The following is a 22,035-nucleotide window of genomic DNA, read 5'->3' on the forward strand; positions in this document are numbered from 1 at the left end:
CCTGCCAAAAATATGAACTCCTACATGGTACAAAACAACCTTTCATAAAGTCCTAATCTATTTGGGAAAACAAACACCCGACAGAAGAGCCAAATGATGATGTCACCATTTACGGCAGTCACTAAACCTGAAAATAAAATGGAGGGCGTTCCCCAAAGAGGCAGGCAGGCAGGCAGGCCCACATGATCGTTGGAGTGAACTGGTTCAGAGCGAGCTGATCATCTGAGCTAGGGGTTTGCCAAACTGGTCCGAACCAGCAGAATCCCACCCCTGGATGTATCCACAAACAGGCCCACAAAAAAATAGTGAGTGTCTGGCTGTACCCAGATTCTCAACTGATGATTGCAGATCTGGGAGTTGAAGTCCAGATGTCTTAAAACTGCCAAGTTGGAGAAAGACTGCCATAATGGAACCTGGACAGTTGGCATTCAGTTCCTACCAGGGCCATTCACCAATTGGCTGTAGAAGTAAAAACAGTCAACGTGGCAGTCACAATTATATGATTGAAGGCTTCACCTGTGTCATATACACAGAGTGGTCAAGGTTGCCATATTGACCCTCCATGAATTAGCAGTTCCCACTATTTTCCATAGTCCTTCAAACTGGTATGCCTGGTTGTGAACATCTTCAATACATCTATTAAAATTGCCACTTCTCTTAATCTTCATTTTTTGGATTCAGGTTTTAATATAAATATGTCCCATGATTGTCAGGCTTGAGGATTCCGTTCACAAGTCTAAGACAGAGTCAGTTTTTTTGTCAATGTCTGAAGTCTTCTTTACAAAAAATAATGATATATTTGTTTTACATTTTGAAGCTGAACATATGTATAAAGAGCAAAATATTTGATAGCAATAATAGTAATAACAACAAAAATATTAATAATATTATTAATAACAACAGCTCTTGTGAGCAACATAGGTGCTATCATCAATTTAATAACATGTAAGAACACTCTTTTGCATTGAATTTCATTCCCAGTGACCCCAGGGACACCTCCTTGACCTTTTCTTGACAATTGTATGGAAAGACGTTATCAAGAGTACATTCTCAGCTTACAAGCATGGAAAACCCATCCAAGTAGTATCCATAATTGACCTGCTTAGCTACCCAGCTCAGACAAGGTCAACCAAGTTCTCCCACCTAATGAGACATTTGACTTCTTCATGTACCCTTAAGCTGCTCCTCTCCTATATATAAATCACTTGGAAATCCCTTTCTGAATGTCAGGTTGTTTGTTGGACCACATTTACCATAGTCCTGATTGGTGAATTCCTGGCTCTACTGGTCAGGAAATATAAACAATATCAGAGGTTACCAGTTTTCTTCCCCATAAAGGGAAAGTGGCAGAATTCTTTATCTATTTCATCAGAGAACCTCTTAAAAATAGTTTTCAACTGTTCCAGTGATGAACTGGTGGGAGAAAAAGGAGCCATAGAGGGCAGGACAGGGAGTTCCTTTAAAGCAGCAATCCCCAACTTTTCTAACTTGGTGTTGTGGTTAGCTGGCAGCAGGTGCGGATGGCTGAGGAGAGCGAGGACTCAGATCAGGGGCCAGGACCATTAGGGAGTGGACTGCTGCCTTCAGAGATTGTGGGGGGTGGCAGCAGCGATGAAGAGGTTCCCGAGGAGCCTGTGCCAAATGCGCATGCGTGCAGGATTGCTCGCAGGAAAGAGCAGCTACAACAGCACAGGCAACTCGGAAGTAAGGCTGCAAGGGAATGGACCCTCCTTCAAGAAAATAAAAGCCAGCTGTGAAGCGAACATTCTTTGCAGGAAGCAAAGACGTTTTGAAACTCAGCCTCGTGGACATTCCAGTATCTTAATTTGGTATTTGAAGATTCTTGTGTTGTAAAATATTTCTTATCTGTGATTCTTAGAAGTCTTGCACAGTTTTGGCAAGGTTTGTGTTTATCAAAGTTAATTAGTTTGCAGCAGCCTTTTAACTGGGGATTCGTAAGAATCATTAAAAGGTTTCTGTTCCCTTTGGTTATTGTTTGTCTTATTGGAAAAGGGTTTGGGACAGAACACTTGGTAGCCTGGGGTTGGGTGTGTGTGTGTGTGTGTGAGAGAGAGAGAGAGAGAGAGAGAGAGAAAGAGAGAGAGAGAGAGGAGGGGGGAGGGAGGCAGTGCATGTGCATGTGTACAACTCCATTAGTTCGAGCAGCAGGTATGTGCACCCTCCACTCACGCAAGTGAAGCTTCATGCAGGCATTGCTTCCCCACTACTCATGTGGCCCAGGGGTGGGGGACCCCTGCTCTAAGCATAGTAACCAGCTGGCATGGAGGTCTTGGTTACAATGAAAGTTAGGACACGGCCAAACTGGATAACACCCACTGAGCCAACAAATCAGAAAACATTCGTTTTGATATAGCAGGAAAAGACAGGTTAGGGCCTGCCTTCTTGATGCACTAAGTACCAGTAGAAGATCTCATCCCATATTCTATTTGCCCTTCAGAAATGGTCGGTGGTCTGTAGTGGGACAAAATCAGCCCATAGTAACATAAGCTGTGAACACACACACACACACACACACACACACACACACACACACACTGCACACACACAACCTTACCAGGTCACAAGAGATGGAGTATTGTGAAAATATGGGGAAATAGAGCCCACTGTAACTACATAACCAAAAAGGCGTTAAGAGTTGTTAACCTAATCTTATGTAGCTTTTTCTCTGATAATATTACACTACTAACTAGAGCATACAAAGCATTTGCTAGACCAATACTCGAATACAGCTCATCAGTCTGGGACCCACATTACGTATCTGATATTAGCACAGTTGAGAAAGTCCAGAAATATTTCACAAGAAGAGTTCTCCACTCCTCTACTCGTTGCAAAATACTTTATGCCACCAGACTCGAAATTCTAGACCTAGAAAACCTAGAACTACACCGCCTTCAGTCCGATCTAAGTATAGTATATAAAATCATACATTGCAATGTCCTACCAATCAATGAATATTTCAGCTTCAACCACAAAAACAAAAGAGCAAACAATAGATACAAACTCAAGGTTAACTGCACCAAACTTGATTGCAGGAAATATGACTTCAGCAACAGAGTGGTCAATGTCTAGAATACTCTACCTGACTCTGTGTTTTTTTCCCCAAACCCCAAAAACTTTAACCTTAGACTGTCTACTATTGACCTCACCCCTTTCCTAAGAGGTCTGTAGGGGGCGTGCATAAGTGCACCAACGTGCCTACCCTCCCTGTCCTATTGTTTCTTTTATATATTTTTATTTTTCTTATATGAATCCATGTATTCATAACTATGTTTTTACTTATACCTATTGTAAGCAATTGACAAAAATAAATAAATAGATGCTATTAGGCCAAAAAACATTCTTTATAGTCATGAAGCTCATTTGGACTGCTCTGATCTGTTAGTGCAATGAGGCTCCTTGGCTGATTTCCCTGGTATGCCATCCTATGGCCTGACTGAAATGGCCAACAGAATCGGAAAATCTGATGACTGCTATCAAGTTACCTTTTCATTTGTCTATCCAGGGTTTGAGGTCTGCAAATAGAAAACCACCTACATAGAAATAGACACCTTTCCTCAAGATAGTTGGATATTTCCTTTACTTAGACCCACTCAAGTTTGTAACAACATTCAGAATGTGTTGCCTACTTTATTGGCAAAGGAAAGGAATCAATTAGCTGCCTACTGTGTCACATATTCACTCTCACACTACTACATTGAAACCAATATAACAAATGCAGCGATTCCTAAATTATGCCCCTGCTAGAAATAGACTGAAAACCGGATCAAATGTTGTAATATAATGTGTGCTTATATTAGATATGCATTGTGAATTTCAGCTCACTTGTTATTCCTCTGTTAATTCCTTGAAACAATTAGGGGATATGGTCATGGAGATATTAGTTTTACTCATATTTTAACAGGAAATGGAACCAATCTACGACTGAATCACACCTTTCCACTGGCCATTTCTAATTAAGATGGATTGGAGATAAATTGCAACTAATTTTCAGTCCGCTAGTGATTATTGTATAAAACAATCAATGTTTTGTAATCCAAGAGGGGATGGAAGGCTGCCAGTTAGAGAATGTTGGCATGTATAAATGTAAGTGTCAATTCCATGTTATGTGTGAGAGGCGCTGTGGCTCAATGGCTTAAAAGACACCAAGGAAGGTGTATACTCCGGTAGTTTGAATCCTAGCACCATGTGACAGAGTGAGTTCCTGTCACATACCCCAGCTTCTGCCCACCTAGCAGTTCGAAAAGACGTAAATGCAAGTAGATAAAAATTACTACTTTGATGGGAAGGTAACAGTGCTCCATGTTTCCATGTACGTTTTGCTCTGCGGCATGATGTCATACTGGCCACATGACTGTGGAAACATCTTCGGACAGTGCTGGCTCAGTGGCTTAAAGAAACAGAGATGAGCACCACCTCCTAAAGTTGGTTATAACTACCAGAGTAAAACTCATAGGGACTCCATTACCTTCACCTTTTTTTCAATGTTATTGTTGTGGTTAGCTGGCTGCAGGTGCGGGCGGCTGAGGAGAGCGAGGACTCAGATGAGGGGCCAGGACCATCTGCCTTCAGAGATTGTGGGGGCTGGCAGCAGTGATGAGGAGGTTCCCGAGGAGCCTGTGCCAAGTGTGCATGCATGCAGGATTGCTCATATGAAAGAGCAGTTACAACAGCACGGGCAACTCGGGAGTAAGGCTGCAAGGGAATGCCCCCCCACCTTCAAGAAGATAAAAGCCAGCTATGAAACTAACCTTCTTTGCAGAAGGCAAAGACGTTTTGAAACTACAGCCTCATGGACATTTCAGTATCCTGAGTTTGTATTTGAAGATTCTTATTTTTCAGATTATTTCTTGTCTGTTATCTTTTGGCAAGTTTCGCACAGTTTGGCAAGGCATGTGTTTATCACAGCTAATTGTTTTGTAAAAGCATTACAAGGTTTCTGTTCCCTTTGGGTTGTGTTTGATTTGTTGGAAAGGGGCATGGGTCAGAACAGTTATGTGTAGCCAATATATTGAAGTGGTAGAGATACAGAATCCACCATTCTCTGTGCTTTGGATGTTCCTGGTTTAGGAGATGTGAGAATGAGTCTTCTGTTTACTCTAGCATCACTTATCATGAGGGTGGAAGTCTATCAAGAGGTTTAAATGTTTTCAGTGGCAGAGAAGATGTGTAGCTCAGAGTTGAATGTCAAGTTCTTAGTCTCCTCGGAGCCGGGTTATTTTGTCATGGAATCTAGTGCTGAGTTGTAGGATGAAGGAGTGAAGAGACAAATCAATGTTGAGTTATTGTTATGCAGAAAAAGACCCAGAAAATATCCTCTCTAATTCTTCACAGCATTTATTGGATAACTAGCTGGACACCCGTGCTTTGCTACGAAACTATGTGATCGGGCTTAGTTTTGGGGGAAGGAAATAAAGAAAAAAATTCTGCCTCTGCCTATCAGCATTCATTGGTATTCATTGGGCTAGCATCCTGTCAGTGTGTGAGAGAGTTGAGGGCTGTTTGGAAAGTGAAGCAGTATTTACTGTGTGAGCAAGAAGGAGACAGCAAGGAGCCTGGGTGTGGCTCAGCTCAACTGTTCTGGACTAAAGGTGGTTGCTGCTATGAAACTGAAACTCCTCTCCTCTGCTTGTGTTTTGCATTTGGAACAGATTTTTTTTCAGATGGGGAGGGGGAGTAGAACTCCTCAGCATCAGAGTGTGTTAATAATAATCTACAAAATACTAATGCTCTGGTGGTCACTAAGAAAGAATTTTTCAAAACAACCATCAGAGCATTAGTATTTTGTATATTATTATTAACACACTCTGATGCTGAGGAGTGCCAAATTTCAAGTTTGTAGGCTTTATAGCTCTGGAGATTTTGTGATGATGCATGAGTGGTCTTTCGCTTTTATATATATATATATAGATTACACAGTCTGGCAAGATTCCTATCTACAGGCAAACAGCAATAAAGAAAGTAATTTGAGTAATTCATCATGTTGTTTTTGGTTTCCTTATGCCAGAGAGTTGTTTTCTTGCAGATATTTCTCACAAATAAATCTAGAATGCATCCTCTTTAGCAACTAAAACCCAAAGAATCAGATAAAGAATTGGAGAGGAATCAATGTTGTGATCATAAAATCATCAAGAAAAAAAAAACACACATCCCAACTGAAACCAGCAGGCCTACTTAAACAACCAGTAAATTCCTCTCTTCCATCCACTGATAATGTTTCCTAGCCTGGTAATGAAATGTCTTCAAGAATACCTAAGAACCTAACCAAGAACCTAACAAGTTTACATGTGCCAATTGTTTGTTAGAAATGGGATCCTGCACTTCCAAACTGTTTCCTCGGGGCAGTTTGTAAATAGTGTGCAATAAACCACACGGCAGTGTTATACATGCTTACATGGAAATAAATTCTGCGAATGAGTTTGGGATAGATTCCTAGAGTGGCTTAATATAATGCATTAAATTCAAGATGGTCCTTTGTTAATTCCCTTCTTACCTATTGTGAAACAAGCAGTAGCGCAACTGCTATGTCTTGTTGGTGGGCTATGGAACCAAACCTGCCCTAGTTTTTTCTTCTGCTTATCTATTCCTTGCTTCTCCACCTTGCCTCTCTTGTCTGCAGTGGTCTCATACTTTCTGTCCTTCATTCTGGTATTTTGGAGACTTTGTGACATAGTCATGGCACTGTGAGAGGGCTATGCTTTTGAGACTAACCACTTCATCATTTTCTTGTCTTAAGCTACTTGTCAGCGTGAATGAAACTCCCCATTTTCATTCAGCACTCAAAACAAAGTAAGTAAGGATTTATTGAAGAAATCATATTGGCACATCTAGGAAAACCCAAATCTGAGAGTACCTGGTTTTCCCTTCCCAGTTGACATTCACAAACCCATCCCCTGCACCCATCACATGGCCCAATCAACCATCATCCCAACATTCCTTCAGACACTCCTTTCCAGGTGCAGGTTAACTTATCCTTGACTTTATGAGAAGAATGTTGTTGAGTCTAACTTTCTACCACTCTATGAAATCCCCCCTCTCAAATTCCCAGGCACTAAAATGTGGCAGCTTTGAGCTTCTAAATAAAATATGCCTTCCAAAGCTGACACTACTTTGAGCACATATTGAAAAACCAATATATGCATGAACATAAAGATAAGGACAATGGAGATAGCGATCATACAGTTTCAGCAAAAATACGTTAGTCAAGGACCTGCTTAGATCCCAGAAGCAGCAAAGGTTGGAGGCCAAAGCTGTAGAAGTGCCAACACTGCATGGAAACTGGGTTCAGTAGCAGCTTTAGACAGTAGGACCTTAAATAAAAGATATTGAGTACGTAAAACATGACAGTAGTCTTCAAACAGACATGGATTTGCTCCCAAAGTTATAAATAAGATTGCAAGGAAACTATTCAGTGCATCCAGCCATCACAAATCATAAAACACCTCCATAAAATCCAGGACAGGACGTATAGAACAAGGTAGATGTACACCAGTCTCCAAAACTATAACTTATACGGCTCCTGTTTTTCGCCCCAAGTAATGCATCTTCCATGCTTTTTTTTTCAGCCAAGCACTAAACTGAGAGCAAAACAAATTGCTTGCCCTGGAGAAATTAAATATTTGAGACAACTGATATATCATATATAAAAAGCGATGGATAGCATCTGTGTTCAGTAGCAAAACCACTAAAATGACATTGATATATTAAATGTTTCTTTACCAGATCTACTTTGTGGTAATGCTGGCTTGCTGTTTGTTTTTTTCAGGTGTAGGAATGAAACTAACTGACGTTGGCATAGCAACACCGGCCAAAGGGTGAGTGAAAAAAAAAAAAAGCACATTTCTCCCAGGTCTGCTTTGTGAGTTGGGCATCAGTCTTGTGATGGTGTGCAGACTGCAAAATGAAAGGTTACAGCATCCATTTCGTATCCCAGCTCTTAATAGCAGGCAAAATCTCACCCAGCTTTTCCTATCAACTACCAGTTGATAAAATGGTAATGGGATGGATGGTGAAAGTTAAATCTTCTGGAAGGGGGTAATGATACACACATCACAAAGAGAGTTTATATTTCTCTTACAGATTCATACTTCTGCTAATTGAAATGATAAGTAACTTAATTGGCAGGCTTCCTTGGAAGACAATGAAAAAGAGAACCAAAATAATTCGTTTTATTATTTGACTGAATTCATAATCCAAGAATGAATTCTACAATGCTTAGAAGCATGCAAAAATCAAGAACATATGTATAATGTGAAGCCCAGCACAGACCCAAACCCTTGGTCATAAGCAGTGGTGGGATTCATTTTTTTTTACTACCGGTTCTGTGGGCGTGGCTTGGTGGGCGTGGTGTGGCTTGGTGGGTGTGGCTTGGTGGGTGTGGCCTTGTGGCGGGGAAGAATATTGCAAAATCTCCTCCCCACTCCGCTAATCTGCTTCCCAGCTCCGTTCTCCTGTGCAGGGCAACAAAAGAAGACCGAGCCGATCAGCTGGGACTTGGGAGGCAGAGAATAGATAGCCAGTCAGAGGTAGTATTTGCTGGTTCTCCAAACTACTCAAATTTTCTGCTACCAGTTCTCCAGAACTGGTCAGAACCTGCTGAATACCACCTCTGGTCATAAACTGTAATGGAATGAATGTACAAAACAGTCTGAACTTAAATCCACCAAAACACTTTTTGAATTCATTGAAAATAAGCGAATATCTTTCTGACCATCAGATTATGGGGCCCTTACATACACTTGATCAATAAAGGCCTAAATCATGGCTAAACTTAAATTGTGGCAATGTTTTCTTGGTGCATTGAAAATCTGAATACGCACCATGATGGGGATGTGGGAAAATGTATTCAACCTTCAATTTAATCATAGTTTCTGATGTCTTATATTTATTATACATTATTTGGGGGGTAAATTTACAGAGTGAATAACATTTCACATCTATACAGCTGTTCAGATTTGTTTTAATTGGTTGATAAATGATAATTGTAATGAAAAACAGATATTCTTTTTGAAAATTGGGGTATTAAAGCAGGCTTCTTGATCAATTTTGATAAAGAGTCAGACATGTTCAAGGGAAAAAATAGTTGATTTTTTTCCCTCTGACTGTAAAGATTGTCTTGTGTACTTGCTAAACAATTTCATCAACTATTTTATCAATTGGAAACTTACATTGAGGTCTCTGCCATTACTGTATAATTGTAGATTCAGCAGCAGCAGAGGTGGTATTCAGCAGGTTCTGACCAGTTCTGGAGAACCAGTAGTGGAAATTTTGAATAATTCGGAGAACCGGCAAATGCCACCTCTGACTGGAGATTTTACAGTATCCTTCCCCTGCCACGCCCACCAAGCCACGGTCACAGAACCGGCAGTAAAAAAAAAGTGAATCCCACCACTGAGCAGCAGCCTTACAAACTGTGATAAGAAAACAGGGAAGATTTAAAGGACAAAACTAATTTCAGGACATAGAAGATAGGAGTATTCTTTGAAACGATCTGCAATGGCAGTAATATTGCCTTTCAAACAACCAGAAGGAAGGTTCAAAGGATGTTGTAGAGAAGTCACAAGAAACTCATCCTTGCTGGATGGAAACTGAAAGAACACGCTTAATGATCCTTTGAAGACCCTCACCTCCAAGAGTCCTCCCCCCAAGAGCTACTGCTGACCCATTTCAAAGTTACCATGGCCACACGCACTCGTGGTCACATGATCATATTTTGGGCACTTGGCAACTGGCTCACCTTTAGTGGTCACAGGACTGTAATGTGTGATTTTTATTTTTGGTTGGTTGGTTTCTACAATTTACTTCCAGTTTCTGGCAAAAAAAAAAATTAAAAAACCATCCCCATTGAGGAAACTTGATTTATTTAACAACCACCACATTTGCTTAATGACCACCGTGCTCAGGTAACAACCGTAGTATTTGTTTAACAGCTGCTGCAAAAATTGCCAAAACAAAATCAGGTCCAGTCAAGCAGTGGAGCAGCTTTGTGGATGCTCCATTGTTGGAGGTTTTCAAGAAAAGATTGGACAACCATTTGTCCAAGATGGTACAAGAATTCCTGCCTTGGGCAGTGGGTTGGATTAGAAGACCTGCATGGTCCCTTCCAACCTTACAATTCTATGACTTCTCCATTCCCAGTTTACCATCTTAACCATAGCAGCACCGATAAATCACCAGTGACCTTGATGGAGTTCAGAAAGCCACAATGACAAAGTGAAACATATGACACAGCTCTGAAACCCATAGAACGTGCTGTTTCACCATGGATACCTGGAAATGCCTTGACTCATTTCCATGCTGGTATCTTTAAAGAACTATATATAGTATCTTACCATATTATTCACAGACATACCAAAAGCATTATGAATAATGCATGAATATTTATTTTCCTGTCCCTGATGTTATACGTTTCCAATAAGCATATCATAGAAAATTACTCTAATTAATATTCTGTATGTCATTCCCAGCATTAACCAGAGGCTATTAATCTCTTCCTAAAGAAACAGGAGTATTCTGGGAATGCAGAAAATGATTGTAGAAGCAAACTTTTGTTGGCTCATTTTTCCCCCTCAAATCTTTCTCTCTCTCTTTCTCTCTCCCTCTCTCTCATTCTCTCTCTCTCACACACAAACACCTATTATCTGTCTGCCTATCTACCTACCTACCTACCTATCATCCATCCGTCTATCTATCTATCTATCTATCTATCTATCTATCTATCTATCTATCTATCTATCTATCTATCTATCTATCTATCTATCTATCTATCTATCTATCTATCTATCTATCTATCTTCTACTTGTCTGTCTGTGTGTCTGTCTATCTTTCATCTATTCTGTATAATCTATCTGTCTATGCATTTAGCTCTCAACTTAAAATAGTTCATTTAGTAGCCATTCAAAGTTACAGTGGCACTGAAAAAAGTGACTTATAACCATTTTTCACACTTATGACTGTTGTGGCATCTTTTTGAGCTCATTTATAGTCCCAAAAGTGCTTTTTTAAAGAGGCAACTGGACTTTCTTGTTTTTCTTTGAAGACATTTTCTCATCCAAGAAGCTTCTTCAGATCTGACAGAACAAGAAAAGTCCGGTGGCCTCTTGAAAAAGCACCTTTGGGACAACTATGACCTGGATGACTGAGAATCTCCATAGACACTGAGCTTAGGTGTGGAAATGGCAAGGAAATGGAGTTTAGATGTGTCTTTGTTTTGTATGTTGTGCTAATCAAGCAATGGTTGTTACTTACGTAAAAGGATTTGGATTTTACTTTTAGAACTCTCTAGAGCAGTGGCCCCCAACCTTCCGTGGAAAGAGATGGGCCTGGTTTTGTGTGCTGCCTGCATCCCACAGGTTGTCCTAACTTGTTTGCATGGCCCGATTTCTAGCATCCCCCGGCCCAGTTCTGGTCCACAGACAGGGAGTTGGGGACCCCTGATCTAAAATATTGTTGGGAAACCTATGTCCATTGTTGACTTACAAATCAAGCAATCAGAGACCATTAGCATTGCTAATGGTGAGGTATATCCGGAGTTGTACTTAACACATTTAGAAGGCTACCTCAGAGAATCAAAGCATTCCAGCTAATGAACTAGAACAGGGGTGTCAAACTCACATTGTTACAATGGGGTCACGTGATGTATTTGGATTTCCCCCCCTTTGCTAAACTGGGCATGGGTGTGGCCAGCATGTGATGCTTCCGACCCACGGGCTGCAAGTTTGAAAGCCCTGAACTGGAAGCATTATGGGTATCTCCTCCATGCAATCAACGCCTACTGTTATAAAGAAAGATGTGTTTGGAAGGGTTCTTATTAACAGTTCATTGACTGCCAGCTGTCAATTCTTTGTTGGTAGTTGTTGAATGCAAATATTTTTATGCCATTGATGTACATATTTTTTTCCTTTCCTCCTGGGCCAGCAGAGGTAGACTCCTGCAATTCATATGCAGGAGTAAAATATTTGCTTTTGTTAATTTAAATTTAGATTTAGTCTATTTCACCTGTTATCTGTGGATGCCTTTTAAATTGCTTTGAGGACTGGTATAGTTTATTGGAATGTTTCTAATATAAATGGAAATGCCTCGTTTGAATGTTATCTTTCGAACTCAGATGGATTTAGTAGATGTGTATTTCCCAACTTTCCGATCTGAGGCTTTCAGCATTGGCCATTGCTGAAGATCCTGGAAGTTTCTTTCCAGCAGAGGGCATACTTTCTCCCCTTTTCAACAAAAAGTAGTTAAAACACTGAGCACCGAGTGTTCCCAAGTGTTGGGAAATCAACCTTTGTTAACCGAATAACTAATGAAGTTCACTCCGCTAAGTCTAAACAGATGGATTCTTGCAAGGGCCAACTGAAAACAGGGCAGATGTGAAAGTTATGTAAGAGAAGAGGTCATTTCAAAATAGCTCATGTAGATCACCGTATCTAACTCACTGCTTAATGCTGTAATCTAAATGAAAGCTCTTGACTGATGAATGTCCAACACATCAAGTGAAGGGAAGGCTACCATTTCTCTGTAGAACTGGTTCCAATATTGAATTATTTACCACTTGGAAGGTTTTTTCTTAATGCTCATTGAGAATCTGCTTTCCTGTAGCTTATTCTTTATGTTGTATTCTGGAACGAGTCCTCAAATGTGTGTCCACTGCCATAATTAGTTAATATGCTTCTTCATAATGGTCTATTATAGCAAGCCTTGCTTCAGCCATCTCCATAGATGGCCAACAACTTCACACTGTCTTTTGTTCTTCAAATTTCTCACGTCTCTTTTTTCCAAAATTTCATCATCTCTTTCCATCTTCCCCTTCGCTTCAACCTCCTTCATTCTCTCCAAACTACCTCAAGCCATTTCTTTTATGTTGGTGGTCAGTCAATCACTTTGAAGTTCAATTCACATTCTTTAATCCTAATATTATTGACCCTTTATCTTCTTTTTACTACACATGCTTCAAAAACCAGATTTTGTGCAGTTTGGAGAAGCCCCAAATCCCACTCCTGGCTGGCCCCACCCACTCCGCCCCGCCCTGCCCCGCCCAGGAGTCCCCACATGGCCCATTTTGGATGCAGGGCAAGTGCAAGGCACACATAGAGGCTCGGAGTAGGTGACAAACAAGCCTCCCGGAAGTTTGGGAAGGACGGAAATGGGCCTATTTCCGACTTCCATAGAGGCTCCGGAGACCAGGAAAGCTGTTTTCACCCTCCCAGAGGCTCGAGGAAAGCCTCCGGAGCCCGGGGAGGGCAAAAACGTCCCCTCCCACCATGGTGCAGGAGGCTGACTAGGCCACACCCACCATGGCCACGCCCACCCAGCAAGTGGGCAGAGAACCCTTTGCTAAAATTTTTGAAGTCCACTCCTGGAAGGTGTGCGAAAAAGTGGGGGAGGGAAAGAGCAAACAAAAAAAGATTTCCCAATTTCAGTACGATTTAGCTTCATCTTGGAAAAACGTGAGTGGCCATATTTCTTCTTCACAAATCCTGGATGGTTTAGGGTTATTGTTGTTGTTTTTTACAACATTCACCACAATACTTGAATAAAGACTTCTTCTTTTGGAAAAGGGAAATGGTTGAGTGAAAAATTAACCAAGATAAAAATGAGATGCCACTGTTAGTTATATATGTAAGTCGGTTAGTGTGGCTTGGAAGAATAATGCTGAACTCTGGAATTTTACAGCAATACAGGTACCACCAAATTGAGCCCCAAATTTCTGTTGCTAAACGAGACATTTGTTAAGTGAGTTTTGCCCCTTTTTATGACTTTTCTTGCCACAGTTGTTAAGTAAATCACTGAAGTTCTTAAATTAGTAATATAGTTGTTACTTGTCAGAAAGTCACAAAAGGGTGATCTCACACATACAAGCTCGGGATACTGCAACCATCATGAATATGAAAAAGCTGTCAAGCATCTGAATTTTGATCACATGGTCATAGGGATGCTGCAATGGTCATAAGTGTGAAAAATGGTCATAAGCAGGGATGGGATTCTACCGGTTTGGACTGGTTCAGGCGAACCAGATGTTAAAGTTACATCTCATTTGCCGAACCGGTATTTCAACCGACTGGCTGGCCCTACCCATCCCCCCCCACCTCTCCCAAGAGTCTCCATGTGGCCTGTTTTCAATGGAGGTAAGTGCAGGGTCTGCACGGAAGCTCTGGGAGGCGGGGGGAAATGAGATTTCTGGAAGTCTGGAAGCAGTCCTGTTTCCAGCTTCCAAAGGGCCTCCAGAGCCCAGGGGAGGCCTCTGGACCCTTAGGAAGGATAAAAAATGGCCCTCCCAGGAAAACCGGAAGTCGTGAGATGGGCCTGTTTCCGGCTTCCAGTGGGCCTCCAGAGCCCAGGAGATGCTGTTTTTGCCCTCCCAGAGGCCCAGAGGAAGCCTCTGGACCCTTGGGAGGGTGAAAATGGCATCCCCCAGGATCTGGAGTCCAAGAAACTGAAAACAGGATGTTCCGGTAGGCCACGCCACCCAACAAACTGGTTGCTGGGATTTTTGAATCCCACTCCTGGTCATAAGTCATTTTTTTCAGGGGCGTTGTAACTTTGAATGGTCACTAAATGAACTGTTGTAAGTTGGGGACTACTTCAGTGGTGGGATTCAAAAATTTTTATTACTGGTTCTGTGGACGTGGCTTGCTGGTCGTGGCGGGGAAGGATATTGTAAAATCTCCAGTCAGAAGTGGTATTTGCCAGTTCTCCAAACTACTCAAAATTTCCGCTACCGGTTCTCCAGAACTGGTTAGAACCTGCTGAATACCACCTCTGGACTACTCGTACTGAAAAACAATACTCCCAAAAGGTTGATGTTGCATTTTTAAAAAGTGGCATATTTTCAATATTTACGTTTTTATGAATTACAGACCAACTTCGAATAACCAGCTTATATGCAGCCATACATAAACTTAAGGAAACTTAAGGAAACTCAAGGATAAGAAGGAAATGAAAAGCAGACCTTATAACACACAACCACACACCATACACACACATACACCCTAAAAAGCCCACCATATTATCAATGATTGGTTTCTCTGCAACCAGATTTTAGACACATCATCATTTACTGTAGACAATGATAAAATAGGAAACAACTGCCTTTGGTTAGTCTCTTTGTCAAATGTATTGCTGATTTTTTCTTTTACTCTAGCCCAGACCTGGGCATTTTATGACTCCTGGGCCACACTCAGCCCTTTGGCTGTCCTGTTTTGCCCATGTGAATTGATTTTAGAATAGAATAGAATAGAATAGAATAGAATAGAATAGAATAGAATAGAATAGAATAGAATAGAATTCTTTATTGGCCAAGTGTGATTGGATACACAAAGAAATTGTCTTGGTGCAAATGCTCTCAGTATACATAAAAGAAAAGATACATTCATGAAGAGTCAAGAATCATAAGGTACAACACTTAATGAGAGTCATAGGGTACAATAAGCAATCAAATCATACTAGGAAACAGTCAATATAGATTGTAAGGATACAAGTGACAAAATTACAGTCATACAGTCACAAGTGGGAGGGGATGGGTGATAAGGAGTGATGAGAAGATTAATAGTAATAGTGCAGATTTTGTAAATAGTTGGACAGTGTTGAGGGAATTGTTTGTTTAGCAGAGTGATGGCGTTTGGGAAAAAACTGTCCTTGTGTCTGGTTGTTCTGGTGTGCAGTGCTCTATAGCGTCGTTTTGAGGATAGGAGTTGAAACAGTTTATGTCCGGGATGTGAGAGATCTGTAAATATTTTCACAGCCCTCTTTTTGACTCATGCAGTATCGATGAAAGGCAGGTTGGTAGTAATTGTTTTTTATTTTTATTTTATTTTTTCCCCAATGTATGTACGTGTATTCGTGGAGGCCTCTGCAACTTCACCACCCTATTGGTTTGGCTCCCCACAACAGTCCAAGCTTCTCATATGACACCCCCCCCACTTCGGAAAAGTAATTGCCCACCTCTGTTGTAGCCCCAATAAGAGGACAACACTCATTGTACTTGCAATGACACAACACCATTTTCTTGAGGATAAAGTTGATGGCATTCTTTTTCACTAGGGTGATACCAGCAATGGCTTATATGGGTGAATGCAGAGAACACACATTTTTGTCATTTCAATCTAGGAAGATTAAGCATTTTAGTGGGAATTATTTATTTAAAAAATACATGAAGCTAGAGGATTTAAATCCATTTATTCTTGTCTCTCCTTTTGTAGGTACAAAGGTTTCAAAGGCAATTGCTCCATCTCATTTATCGACCAGTTTAAGGCTCTCCACCTGTGCAACAAATACTGTGAGATGTTAGGACTGAAACCCCTTCAAAGCGTTGGTGTGAAACAGAAGAAGTCTGCAGTCTCCCGAATCAAGGTGCAATCCAATCCCACTATGGCAAAGAAAAGATTGGTCAATGCGCAGACTTCCAAAAAAACATGAGATTGTAGTTTTTCCCCAAGGAAATATTTATGACTTTTATCTTTGCCACAGGACATCTTTGGAAATCTATTTTGATTTTGTTTTGTTATTTTTCTGCAATGTGCCAACAATGGCCCTTCTTCCAAGCAACCTTTGCAGCATGTGGGTGGATTGCATAAATAGACCAGAGAAGATTTACACCACCTCTCTTGGTGGAGGCGCTAAACTTGGGGAAAATTGAATTTAATGGATTCCTTCCATATAAGTCAGCTGCTACGAAACCAGAGACATACATGTAGTTTGTTCCAGAACACTTGTGATAAATATATTCCACGTTTTTCTTCTTGTAGATTTGCTATATCTTCGGCTACTGCTTTTTCTAAATGCTTGCCTCACTGAGTAACATAAAAGATTGAAAGAAAATGTATGTAGAAGAGGAATATAACTCTGGAGTTCATATGCATTTTGTTTGATTTTTGCACTACTTGGAATTGAGAGCTATGTCAAATATGTAATTATTGTATTTATAAAACACAGAGTGGTAATCTTCGGGTGATCTGAGAGCTGCATGGAACTCATGACCACGATCATGTTATTTTATAGAGTCCTAATGTTGGCAGTGACCTCAGATGGCAGCTAGAGTAACCTTCCAGGATCTGTCCTTTGTAACTTCATATCCCTGACTTCCTAGGATACAAGTCCTGGTGTCTGCAGATGCTGTGACTAGCTTTAATGTAGCATAGTAAGATTTAGTAGGTCCAGACGCTTCCTATCTAATTGCTGGCAAGTATGTAAATGAAGAAAAGAGAAAAAGAACAACAGCTGTAGGAACAGCTGCACAGAAGAAAATATGTCTGCAGTAACTATGCTGTAAATCCCATTAGATCTGACTATGGAGATTCTCAATCATCCAGATCATGGTTGTCCCAAAGGTATTTTTTTCCAGATCATGGTTGTCCCAAAGGTATTTTTTTCCCCCAAAGGCAGCTTGGCTTTCTTAATGTTTTCTTTTGAAATCTTGAAATTTCAGTTCTCTGAACTGAAGAAGCTTCTTGGATGAGAAGTGAAATGTTTTCAAAGAAAACACCAAGAAAATTCAATTGCCATTTAGAAAAAAACAACTACTTTGAGATCCCATTAGACCCAACAGAAATTCCGTTCAATCTGATATCCTGTTTTGTGTCAGAAACCAGAAACTTCTAAGATGCTGACAACCAACATATGAAACCAACATCCTCCTTGCCTTGCTAGACATGCTGTAAAACATGGAGTTTCTATATTTTAGGATGAGAAGGAGATTTCTACTTCAAAGGAAATTTCTACATCAGCGTAGAAATATCGCATCATTTCGACTCTTCCCAGATCTCAAAAGAGACTAAATTGTTTTCAAAAGAGACTAAATCATTTTACTACATCTGTTAAATACAGTATATCTTTGATATTAACCATCTCTGTTTTTGTTCTTTCTTAATGGTTTGCACAGTAATACTTGTTACTGTAAATTCTTTCATCCAATTAATTAGGATTTCACTTTATATGAGGCAAGACTACCAATATTTTCTGTTTCCTCTGCATACATTAATTTAATGGCCTTTGATAACAAATTCATTATTAAATTCAGTCAGTCATTCTGATATTTAAAGCAGTTGTTTTTTGTAAAATAAATATTAAACTAGATTCAGTCATCATATTGATTAGTTTCAGAAAAGTCTTAAGTAAGACATAGTAAAATATTTCATTTGTGAATGTAGGGTAATAAACCTATCTGAACTTATCAACTGTAGCTGTAGCTACAACTGTAGCTATAGCAATTATTATTAGAATGTACTAAATCAGCTATTCAGAAGTATAAAGATGTGCAGAGAAACAGATGTCAATGTAAAGCTGTTTTAATATCTGTATGTCTGCAGGTTTAAAATGATAATTATTTCAACATTGAACAAGTATGCGTGCAGGACAAAACAGATGAATTCAAGTAATTGTTGAATATAATGGTATTCTAAAAGCAACACTGATTCATTTGATTTGTGGTACTATAAAGCACACACTAAAATATATCTAAAGCACCTTTTAATTTTCTATTGGATGGTTGATTGGCTTTTGTAGATGCTTATGTACTTTTCAATTAACAGGAGGTGAACCACAATGGACATCACTTGCTTTGATGAACACAAAATGGTTGATGCAAGAAGGTTAGAAAAATACCCCTTCTCGGTAATTATACAATGGCTCCATGTTTCTCAGTCTCAACAACTTTAAAATGTGTTATTTCATGTGGGCTAAGGAATTCTGGGAGTTGAACTCCCCATATCTTAACATTGCGGGAAAGGCACCGCAATGTCTCAGAATATCTGTAGATGGAGATCAAAAAGTTAAAATGGCACCCATGACTGGGTAATTATAGCCCCCCCACTTATTATATGCATCACAGATAAAAAAGGGGCAGGGCTTTAACTGGAGAGATTTAGCTGCCATCTTGATTCTTTTGGTTCCCTCCCCATCAGTGGCCTAACAAATTCCTTTCTGTTTCTAAACCTGAACAAATGCTGTATAGCCAGCAATCGGACTGGAATAATTTTAGAAATGTAGACTGCCTTTATAAGTTATATGTTTAAGTAACTATTTTTCTATTGTTAAAATATTTAAATGTTGATAATGTCATTATACAATTATAAAAAGTATATGTATGTAAGACTAGATTTTATTAATACATGAAATGTTTGTTTTTGTGGGCTTTTTCCTCCTTTTGTTTTTGAATATCTAAGTAAGTCACAAAATATAATGAGTCTGAGGACTGTAATTATGAGTAATTTAAAAGATGCAAGAAAATAATTAGCTAGTTGGGACATGATTATATAATACATGCCTATAATTTTTGAATGCTGTGATGCAATGGGCAGTCTTAAAAATGTGCAAATTAAAATGTATATATTAAAAACTAAGGTGCTCAAAATGCATCATATGAGGGTACTTGACTTGCAAAATCTTATATTAAGAGGCATGATGCATGATTTCTTCTTATAATCATACAAAAATGATTATAAGGTTTGGAAATAAGAAGAAATCATTCATCAAAGCAACTGAGGCACAGATCCTAGTTATGATTGAGTGAAAATGTGCCTGCAGTAAAATGATTCAGTTAAAATAGGGATATCAATTATATTATATGGAGAAATTTACAATACTGATGAAGAAATTGTCTCTGGATCTACAATTATTCCTGACTGCAACTGATGCCATTTGCAGAGTGCCTAAATGGACAGATTTCTGATCCAAGTCACTCTAAGCAATTCAAACCCTTTTCAAAATGTGAATGGTGATACTTTGTATATTGCTCACTATTTAATTTCCAGTAATGATTAATCTTGAACCAGGTATTTAAAATGTTGCTCCATTTGATGAATGATTGAGGTATATGAACCAGACATATCCACACTAAGAAAGTTCTCCATAGTATCAAAAATATCCATTAAATTATAGTGATTTTCTCAAGTCGAGCTTGACTCCTGATACTTACATGTCTGTATCTGTGTACTCTTCTTGTTAACATATAAAAGTTATGAAATATTCTCCTTCTTGATGTATTTTTATTTGGTTTTCCAATCTACACTACCCTCCTGAGATTTCTGGATTGCGTCCCATTGGTGCAACTCTGTGTTGCTGTGTCTCAAAAATATTCAGAGTTCCACTCAGTGTTGTTATCTCTTCCCTACCAATTAATTAAACGACATTCACAACATTCACTGCTATTTGTACAAAAATGCATTCAATCTTCTAGGTATCGCGTATACCAAGAGTTCCCAACTTTTGTGAGAGGGCACACTGGAAGCTGGAGAATGTGGACATGAAATTCTTACAAAGCCATTGCCATGTTTATGATTCTGTCTATTCACAAGACATGAAGTTACCACCTCTATCCCAGAATCCCAAAATACCATCTTAGTTTTGTCTTTTTTTTCTTGGAAAGATGGTGCACAATTCATTTTTTTTGTAAAGTTTTTATTTTTTACAACAAACATACAAACAAAACATAAAAACATAAAACCATCTTTCAATTATATACATACAGTGTGTCAGTTAGTTACAAATCTTTTGTGCTATCCTTTTTTTTACCAGTACTCACAAGTTGTAAAAATTCTCACCTTATCAATCTAACATGTGCTTATGTAATATCAATTATTAATCATTAATTTGACTAAACTATTTTTCCATCATTCTATACGAGATATTCTAAATTTCATTATAGTTTAATCTTATACATTCATCCAATGGTTATATATTTTATATTGTATTCTATATCAATCTATTAACTTTTATTGTAAAGCTTCCTAATCTATTTCTTTACCATGTCTTTTTATCTAACCATTGATAAAATAAATCCCATATCATATAAAATTGTTTGTCTTCTTGTTCTCTAATTTCAAATGTCAATTTACTCATTTCGGCACAGTCCATGATTTTCTTAATAATTTCCTCCTGCATAGGTATTTTTTCATTTTTCCAATTCTTAGCAAATACAATTCTAGCTGCTGTTAAAACATTTACAATCAAATATTTCAATTCTTTACTGTATATTTCCGGTATAATTCCCAATAAGAATATCTCAGCTTTAAAGTCTATGTGTTGTTTTATCATTTTTTCCAACCTTGTGTGGATTATAGTCCAATATCTTTTTGCATCTGAGCATGTCCACCACATATGGTAATATGAACCAGGTATCTGATGACATTTTCAACATTTATCCAATTTATTCTTGAACATTCTCGCAATTCTCATTGGGGGTAAGTGCCACCTGTAAAACATCTTATACAAATTTTCTTTATATGCAGTTTGCATTGTCATTTTATAATTTTGAGACCAAAATTTTCCCCCCACCCAATCATTGTTTCTTTAACTTGTTCTTCCTCTAATTTAAACTCCAGCAAATGTCTATAAAGTTTTAAAATTACTTTTTCATCAGTATCTGTCAAGATTTTATCTAAGTCGGTCAACTTATCATAGATACCTTTTATTTTAACATTTTTATCAAATCTAGATTGCATTTGCAAATATCAAAACCAATTCAGTTTTACACTTTGTTCTTCCAACACTTGCATAGATTTAAGTTCACCCTTTTCATTAAACATCTCACCATATCTAACTGTTTGTTCCTTTTTATATATTATTGGATAGGAAAAAACTTCAATAGTAGATAACCATAGTGGAATTTTTAGATAATATTGCTTTTTTATCTTTTCCCAGTTTATAATGTCTTCTAAAATACCCCTGCGTTTTAGTTCCCTTATACCAGAGGAAGGCATGCCACCCTAACAGCAAGTCATGTCCTTCTAAATTCAATGGTCTAGTATTCCTTAGTGATATCCACTCCTTTACCCACATCAAACTCGTCGCCTGGTAATATAATTCCCAATTGGGCAAAGCAAATCCTCCTCTTATTCTTGCATCTTGTAACAGTTTAAGTTTTATTCTCGCTTTCTTCCCCTTTCTATTCACAAGACATGAAGTTACCACCTCTATCCCAGAATCCCAAAATACAATCTTAGTTTTGTCTTTTTTTCTTGGAAAGATGGTGCATAATTCTAAGTAAAGCATTATGACATATATGTCTTTCCCTTAGATAACATCTAC

General features: G+C 38.8%; 1 protein-coding gene across 1 annotated transcript in view; it reads left to right on the forward strand.

Annotated features, from left to right (window-relative positions):
• ALPK2 (alpha kinase 2) overlaps positions 1-20,802 on the forward strand; it is an 81,922-nt gene extending 61,120 nt beyond the window's left edge. Inside the window, exons 9-10 of the mRNA XM_087927417.1 lie at positions 7,784-7,832; positions 16,212-20,802. Coding sequence (XP_087783543.1) covers positions 7,784-7,832; positions 16,212-16,428 — 266 coding nt within the window. The 3' untranslated portion in view covers positions 16,429-20,802. The remainder of the gene's footprint in view (positions 1-7,783; positions 7,833-16,211) is intronic.
• Positions 20,803-22,035: the final 1,233 nt, after the last annotated feature.

Source organism: Pseudonaja textilis, chromosome 2, assembly GCF_049901715.1.
Source record: "Pseudonaja textilis isolate UNSWEBS1 chromosome 2, rPseTex1.2, whole genome shotgun sequence".
NCBI lineage: Eukaryota > Metazoa > Chordata > Lepidosauria > Squamata > Elapidae > Pseudonaja > Pseudonaja textilis.